Source organism: Oryctolagus cuniculus, chromosome 9, assembly GCF_964237555.1.
Source record: "Oryctolagus cuniculus chromosome 9, mOryCun1.1, whole genome shotgun sequence".
Lineage (NCBI taxonomy): Eukaryota > Metazoa > Chordata > Mammalia > Lagomorpha > Leporidae > Oryctolagus > Oryctolagus cuniculus.
In genome coordinates, this window is record NC_091440.1 from 108,383,895 (window position 1) to 108,393,268 (window position 9,374).

General features: G+C 36.1%; 1 protein-coding gene across 1 annotated transcript; it reads right to left on the reverse strand.

The window, feature by feature from the left end:
- Positions 1-3,997: 3,997 nt before the first annotated feature.
- Positions 3,998-4,927, reverse strand: TAS2R10 (taste 2 receptor member 10). The gene has a single exon (XM_002722174.1). The coding sequence runs from the start codon at positions 4,925-4,927 to the stop codon at positions 3,998-4,000; it is 930 nt and encodes a 309-aa protein (XP_002722220.1).
- Positions 4,928-9,374: the final 4,447 nt, after the last annotated feature.

Consider the following 9,374-nt stretch of genomic DNA (forward strand, 5'->3'; position numbering starts at 1 on the left):
GAGTTCCCAATAAAACCTCATATATGAATTCAGTCATAGACTGGATTTGGCCATGGGTCATAGTCTGCCTTCTCCCTCATTTACAAATTGCAACAGGTCATATAGTGGCACACACCGGAAAGAAACACATTTTATTTTGTGGGGACATATTGGAACATGTCATTGGGCATAATGTGACATATGGAAAATAATATAAGCAAATACCTGGCAACACACAGTTTCCAGAAATTAAAAAAAATATTTACTTGAAGCACAATATAAGGGAGGAAGAGATTCAAAGAAGGAGAGAGGGAGAGAGGGTGAGAGGGAAAGAGGGGAGAGAGAGAGAGAGAGATCACCCATCCACTGGTTCACTTCCCAAATATCCATGCTGTTTACTCTGGGGTCAACCTGGGAGTTGGGAACTCAATCTCGGTTTCCCACCTTCATCACAGGGGTCCAAGTGCTTGAGCCATCAGCACTGCCTTCCAGGGCCCAGGTTGTGCATTAGTAGGAAACCAGGGTAAGACATGAAACCCAGGTACTCTGTTGTGGGACCCGGGTGTCTTAATGACTACGTCAAACACTTGAACTAGACATTTTATTTTTAAAATGATGTTAAGTATTACTTATTAAACAAACAAAATGATATTAGAAATGTTATGAGATAATGTGTCAGCTGTTAAGACTATATAAGACTTTCAGAGAAAAATAAAGAAATGAATTCATCTTGTAGATTTTTTTTTTTTGGAAGAGGTAAGAGGTAAGTGGCTAGAATCACACTATCAAGTAAAACTTGAGTAAGACTTGGAGATTGCATCATGCTTCTCTATGAGTTTTGATTCTTTCCTTATTTTTTTTTTTTTTTAAGATTCATTTATTTGAAAGGCATAGTTATAGAGAGGCAGAGGTATACACACAGAGAGAAATCTTCCATCTACTGGTTCACTCTCCAAATGGCCACAAATGCCAGGCCTGGAACAGGCTGAAACCAGGAGCTGAGAGCTTCATCTGGGTCTTCCATGTGGGTGCAAAGGCCCAAATACCTGGGCCATTTGCTGCTGCTTTCCCAAGTGCATTAACAGGGAGCTGGATCAAAAGTGGAGTAGTCAGTACTCGAACTGGTGCCCAAGTGGGATGCTAGAACTGCAGGCAGTGGCTTTACCTGCTAAGCCACGCTGTTGGCTGCAAATGTTTCTTAGATTTCATTTTTGTTTCCTTGTTGAACTATCAGTATTCTTAATAACCTTATATTTTACTGACATTTCCCTTTCAAGTATGCCACTGGTTCTAGCTGTCAAGTCAGACAAGAGATTGTACTTTTCAAATGTGTAAATCAAGAACAGAATGATGCCGTTTTGCTGTTCCCACTTACTGACAGCATACAATTCAAGAGTGACTGACTTTACCTCCCACGCCACTCCAAACCCCTCACCATATCCATTGACATTCGTAGTACATAATTGGTAAACACCTTGTATTCTCATTTATCTCTCTAACAGCTCATTTTCTCTTCCTGTGTTTGAACTTGGAAGGGGTGTCAAACTTTTTTGAATAATGGACTACTTTAGCAGTCTAGCATGTACTATGATCTCAGAATAATTTTTTTACGTGTGTGAAATAAAGGTGGTATATGAAATAAAGGTATATTAAAGTATATTTAACTGTGATATACCAATTTATGGACTTAATTGACCTAACTATCAGTCAGAAAGAGCAGAAATGAAGGTAAACTATTATATGTGGTATCTATAAAAACAATTCATGATTTCCAAAAGTGACAAAGTTACAGGTACTTCCAAAGTTACTGTGATACCTACATTCAAAACTAAAGACATGCTGGATTTAAGTGAAAGATTAATAATAAAAATAATTTTTTTGCCCATTCGTGATCATTGATTCCCTCAGTTCTATCCATGGACCCCTTCGTGTTAATATCCTATGAGGAAACCCTGACTTCTCTAAGGACATGCTTCCTCTGTGGCTCTGGTTTTCTTTGTCACAGTCCTCATCCCACTGGATCTGAACCTGGGGATATGTGATTTACTTACTTCTTAAAGTAAATTTCAATTCATTCTCCCTCTACTTCCTCAGAAAACACAAGCAGCTTGGAATCGCCTGTCATCATTCTATATGAAATATTACCTTTCTCTTCTCTTTAAGATTTATTTATTTATCTAAAAGGGAAGGAGGAAGAGGAGAGAGAGAAAGAAAGAGAAAGAGAGAGAGAGAGAGAGAGAGAGAGAGAGAATCTTCCATCTGCTAGTTTACTCCCTTAATGGCCCCAACAGGCAGACAGGGTTGGGCCAGGCCCAAAGCCAGGAGCCTGGAACTTCAACTGGGTCTTCCATGTGGGTGGCAAGAACACAAATACTTGAGTCATCAATCTATTGCCTTCTAGGTGCACTAGCAGGATGCTAGATCAGAAGCGCGGAAGAGCAGGCACTCTGATGTGGGCTGCAGGAGCCTCCAGTAGCACCGTAACTCCTGCCCAATATTTCCTCTTTTTATTGCAATCATTCACCAGCTCTCCTTCCTTACTTTTATTTCTATATTTCTGGTTCAATGTATTCAGTTCAACCATAATTCCTTTTGGCAACATCCCCCAACCATCTACTGCTCGGATGAAGTCAATCCCTATTCATGGAAGGCATATGAATACAGTATTGCAACTAAATTCTTGCATTTTGAAAATACCATCCACTCATCAATGGATGTAAAAAAAGAATGACTCACAGGCTTTGGTTGCTATTGCTCTATTGTTTTTATTGTTGTTGATAAATATTGTTGAGAAGTCTGATAACAATCTTTTTTTCTTTTCTCCAAGTTGTTTGGTGTTTTGACTTAGAGGTCTATATAATGGAATATTATTCAACTATAAAAAAGAATGGAATTTTAATATTTGTAGCAAAATGAACAAAACTGGATGACACCTGAAATAAGGATAGTTTATGATAAGACAGAGGTTACTAAATAAAAAAATTATTCAAAGAACTCCCAGAAGAAAAAGCTGTTTGTTTTTTAAATTTTATTTAATGCATACAAGTTTCATGTATTTCATATATACAGACTTAGGAACACAGTGATGCTTCCCACCACACCCTCCTTTCTGCCCATACTCCAACCCTTCTTCATCCTCCATCTCCTATTCCCACTTTTAATTTTTACAAAGATCTATTTTCAGTTTACTTTAAACTCATAAAGTTAACCTAACCCTACGTTAAGCAGAGAGTTCAAAAAATAGTATGAAGAAAAAAACACTCTTCCCCAACAGTAGAGAAAAGGGCTGAAAACAATCATTGAGTCTCAAAATGTCAATTTCACTCCAATACATTACATTTTAGGAACTTTATTAGTTACCCCAGATCAGGGAAAACATATGATATCTGTCTGTTATTTCACTAAGTATAATGACTTCCAGTTGCATCCTTTTTATTGCAAAAGACAAGATTTCATTTTTTTTACAGCTGAGTAGTACTCCATAGTGTATCATAAGTCAGAATAAACAAACAAAAAGACATTAGCATTTAAACAGTGAAAGTAAAAGTAATCTTAAAAGAATTAAAAATTAACACACAAAAGAAGTGCCCCTGTCTGTCCATCCCTCACTTTCACATTCTAAGTGTCAGGGTGCATCATGGTTCTTTTTCCTTTTGGATCTTCATGGGGAGCTGGTGTTGATATTTCAGGGAAGCCAGTTATGATAAAATAAAAGGTCTTACTTTGGATGATTTCTCTATCCATCATAATCTTTATAGTGAATGGTGTTCAAGCTGAAGATTTTCCTCTGGAAATTGTGTGGGAAGAAGTTGCAGGATCAGGAAGTTGAGCCATTGAGTTTGCACATGGGATTAAAATCTACTTGAAGAGCCAGATTTGTTGAGATTCAGTGAGTGATTATGGATGCTCAGCAACACAGTTAAAAATACATGCAGAAACGTAGTGCAGGTGAAACAGATCTTGAAGAATTTTTTTAATGAGTTTCTCTCCTAGAACATCTATTTCTCTGTAAATCTTTCTAGTTGGCTCTGAGGTTTTCTCCTTTCTCACAGAACTTTAATTGACGCAGTACTCTCAAAGAAGCTTGTTTTAGCTTACGGTTTACTAAAATCAGGATAAATGAATGACCCCAGGGATAGATGACTGCGGTTGCCAAACCCAAAATAAGCAGCACTTTGTTTTCTGGCACAGTGAAAAATGTAATTTCCATGGCAATGCCTATAAAGTGCAAGACAAAGAGAATGATAAAAGATATCAAAACTTTCATTGCTTTCACATGAGCCTCTGTGTTGGGATCTCTGAGTCCAAAGACATTCAATTGCATCTTCTTTTTGTGTCTCCAAAGGGAAATGACCACCAAAAAACACATAATTAGAGTGATTAAAAAGAGTATAATGATTCCTACATTGAGCAAAACCTGCTCAATAATGAATCCATTTTTTCTCCTGGCGACCTGCCAAGTTGTGTTTCTATTATTTATCTTTTGATTATTAACAATCTTCACAATTTGTGGGAAGGTAAATAACAATGAAATAAGCAAGGATCCCATTAGAAGAGAAAAAATCCAATTGATTCTCATCTTCAACCAGAGAAATATGTAGTGGGAAAAATTTGCTATCTTCAGGAAATAAAAGATGATAAGGCTGGTAGCAAACCAGGTGTTTGTCTGATTGATAATTACCCAAGAGTAAGCAATGTAGTCAGCTAGGTTGCTAGTAAAATACAAATCCAGAGAAAATATGTGTATAATTCCATCTGTAATTAATATCCATATCAGACAAATTCTGGAAATAGCTAAGCCAATAAGAATAAAGCCAATCATAGAGAGCTTCTTATTCTTGACAGATTCAATACAGTTTATAATTCCGATAAATCCGTTCCCTAAAAAACCCAGTATTGATTCACCGATTACAACAGAAAAGAGGATGCCTTCCATTATACCTGGCATATTCACTGATCCCTGCTATTGCTCTGTTACATCTATTGTAGATTACCTGCTCAAGAATGAGGCATACATTCGTTGTGATGGAAAGTGATTTCCTGTTCTTTCTTCACATAGACTTAAAAATGCCACAGTAATGTGATGATATCAGAAATGTTTTCATGAAGATTTTTCCAGTTACCAGCTGTCTGGAGACTGTGTGTCCAGACTGAATGTCTACATACAATTTGTTAAGATGCAAATGAAAATTTCTGTTTCATGAATTTTACTTGTCTTCCTGAGGCTATTTTGCTTTTAATAAACAGAATTGCAGAATTGTTTTAATAAACAGAAATGTTTACCTGCAGGAAGAAAAACACCATGGAAATAAATTAGACTTGATCTTTTTCTTTCTTTTCTTTTCTTTTTTAGATTTATTTATTTATTTGAAAGTCAGATTTGCAGAGAGAGAGAGAAAGAGGTCCTTCATCAGCTGCGCTGATCCGAAGCCAGGAGCCAGGAGCCAGGAGCCTCCTCCAGATCCCCTATGTGGGTGCAATGGCCCAAGGACTTGGGCCATCTTCTACTGCTTTCCCAGGCCATAGCAGAGGGCTGGATCGGAAGTGGAGCAGCGGGGACTCAAACCGGCGCCCATATGGGATGCCGGTGCTTCAGGCTAGGGCATTAACCCACTTTGCCACAGCACCGGCCCCGAATATGCTGGCACTGCAGGCTGCAGCCTTACCCACTACATCACAGCGCCAGCCCCGGACTTGATCTTTTTCAATATCAAATGATCATACTTATGGTACTTATAATCACAGTTTATATATATATATATATTTGTATAGAAAAATAATATATAGAAATTATAAATTAATTTAGCCATTGTACACACTCTGACTAATTTAATTCTTTTTCAAAATTTCTTATTTTTATTTATTTTGTTTGAGGTATACAACTTCATGCATTTATTATATATGAATCTGGGAACATGATGTTTCTTTCCCCCCACCTCCCTCCCACCCAAATTCTCACCTTCTTCCTCCTCCCTCTTCCTTTCTCATTATTTTTTACAGAGATCAATTTTCAGTTAATATTTAAACTCATAAAATAACTTTATACTAAGTAGAGAGTTCACCAATTAGTATGAGGAAAAAAAAAGAAGTAAAGAACAAAAACAAACAAACAAGAAAGCATTGTTCCCTGACAGTCAAGGCAAGGAATGTTCAAAACCATTGCATCTCAAAGTGTCAGTTTCACTCCCATGGATTACATTTTAAGTATTGTATTAGTTACCACAGATCAGAGAGACCATATGGTATTGTCTTTTTGTGACTGGCTTATTTCACTAAATATAATGATTTCCAGTTGCATCCATTTTGTTGCAAATTACAAGTTTTTTTTTTTTTACCAATATGTTTTTTCACCAATATGTAATATTTCATAGTGTATATATACCATAATTTCTTTATCCAGTCTTCAGTTGATGGACAGCTGGGTTGATTCCAAATTTAGCTATTGTAAATTGAGCTGAAATGAATATTGTATTCATTGAACATTTAGTCATTGTAGACACTCTGAATAATTAATTTAATTCTTAAACGTTTAAGCTCAACTCTGGTTATGGTAAATTCCACAAATATCATCTTACAGAATTAGTTGCTTTTTAAAAAAAAAAAAAAAACCACGTTGCCAAGGTTAGGCATTGTAGTGCTTGCAATGCTCTTATCCTTTATTAGAGTGTCACTTCAAGTCTTTCCTGACCCACTGCCTATCCAGCCTGCTAATGCACCTGGAAAGGCAACAGATAATGGCCCAAGTATTTGAGTCTCTGCCACCCATGTGGGAGACCCAGATGGGGATCCTGGCTCTTTGGCCTGGCCTGGCTCTAACTCTTGGGGCCATTTGGGGGAGTGAAACAGTGGGTGGATGATCTCTTTCTCTCTGTATTTTTCCCGCTCTGCCTCCCAAATATACAAGCAAATGTTTCATAGTTTTATTGATTGATTTTTAATTATGTGAAATTCAGAGAGACAGAGATGGGGAGAGTGTGAGAAAGAAATAGAAAGAGAGATTGGGATTTTTGGTTTACTTCCAAATTTCTGTGACTAGTGGGCTTGGGCCAGATGGAAGCCAGGACCCCAGCACTCAGTGCAGGTCTCTCATATGAGTTCCAGGCAGTTGAATAGCACCTGCTGCTTCTTGGGGTGCACATTAGTAGGAAGCTGAAATTGGAAGTGGAGCTGGGACTTGAACCCAGACACTCAAATATGGGGTGAAGGTGTACCAAGCAGTTTCTTAACTAAATGCCCACTCTTGCTGTCATTTTTTAGACTCATATTTATCACATCCATGTATGTAAAAGATTATGACAGCACTCTTGACATGAAAGACTCATAGATATTATCCTTTCATTTCATATAATCCACTTTGGTGGTATGTATTCCTCCATTTATTCAGTAAGTGGTCACTGAATGTCTAAACACATAAACATTTCTCACTGAAGGAAAAAAGTAGTGGACATAATCTCAAAGCTTATGTGATTCATGGAGTTTACATTGCAATGGAGAAGATAGGAAAAAAACCATGTAAACTAATATATTGTTCTAAAAGTTAAAATGAAATCTAATATTTATTGAATCTTTCTTATGTTCCCAATACTATATTAAACATTTTGCAGTAAGATCATTGTTTTATTTCAAGGTCTTAACAAGATAGGTATTATTTTTAAAATATCTTAAATTTAAACATGAATAAACTGAGCTTTAGAGCATAGATGAGCTTTCTTATGCTTACTGCTATGGCTCTCATGAACAAAATCACAGAATTTCACAATTAAATATCATCAAACATAGGAACATACTATGTATAATAGCAAAGTACAACATATAATCAAAACCAAGAAGTAAACACGAACTTCATGTGGACTTCATATATTGGAATTGGCAGATTAAAATATATATATAGCTGTATTAGTTATGTATGGACTATTTAAAAAATAAAGAATACAATTTCAGAGAACAGCAGCAGAAGATTATAAAAACAAATGGGCATATATGTAGGTGAACCTTCCAGAAATAAAGGATATAATTGTATTTGGTCTGAATGAACTAAATGCCCCAAGCAAGATACTAATATTGGTATCTAAGAGTTTAAAACTCCAAAAACACAGTTCTTACAAGAAATATAATTTAAATATAAGAACACAGAAGCTTGAAATCAAAAGAGTGGAAAATATATCATGAAAAGATAACCTCAAAGAAATCTGAAGCATTTGTAAATTACACACTAAGCCAAGAAACAATATTAAAGAACAAAATGGAGAATTCTTATTTGTAATAGCAAAATTGTCAGGATGATAAAACGATACTAAAATTTGTGCACCAAGTAATTTGACAAGTGTTTATAGAACTAAAAATTTATAAAGATGAATCTACAACTATAATGAAAGTGTAAAGCACATCATACTTTATGGTAAAAGCAGACCAAAAATCAATAGGGGAAATATGTGAAAAATACAATTAACAAATGATGTGTCCAGCAGTAAAATAACTCATAATCTTTTCAAATGCACATGGGTTATTTCTACCATTCTACTGGTATATTTTCCTTCAAGGTAATTAACACTACCAATTCCAGATGTACCTGATTCTTGACTTAGAACATCTCTGGTCTAGGTGGCTTCCCTGATGAGATAGTCCAGAATTGAATGGTTTTGAACCTGTGATCACAATGTGACCACTGTTGCACATGCCCACTGTGCAAGGGTGCCAAATGAACTGTGTGGTCAGGGTTCCCCAGATAGATGGAAGATCTCCTTATATATCTATGTAGAGATAGTTTGATGGTTAGATAGATATATATAGATTTTTAAAAAAAGTCTTACCTCAGTGTCTAGGCTGGCACATTTGAATTTTGCATGGCAGTCTAGCAGGTTAAAAATTCTACCAGGAACTGATGTCCTAGTTTTGAATCCAGAGGCTGGACATTCAGGCAAGGTTTCTGTGTTGTGGCATAGAGGCAGCATTCCTTCTTCTTCAGGAAACTTGTCTTTGCTCTTAAGGCCTTTAAACCACATTGTAGCCCACCCTCATTATGGAAGAGAATTTGCTCTCCTAAATTCTACTGATTTGCTAATAGGAAGTTAATCTAAAATGTTAACAATTTGAAAATGTTAATGTTAAATTAAATTGTAATATGTTAAATTAATGTTAATGTTAAACAATTTTCAAAAAAACAGCCTTTTGCTTCAACATCTAGATTGGTGTTTGTACAGACAGCATAATCTTATCAGGTCGACACATAAAATTAAATTTCACATCCATTGCTTGCTTGGCACCATACACATTTCTTTGAACCACACTTAATCTCCAAAAAAAAAAAAAAAAAAAAGGGGGAGAAACGGCAGTAATTCTTCTGATTAACATGGTATAGCTGTCCTGAATACAATAGGAAAAACACACCTTTCCCT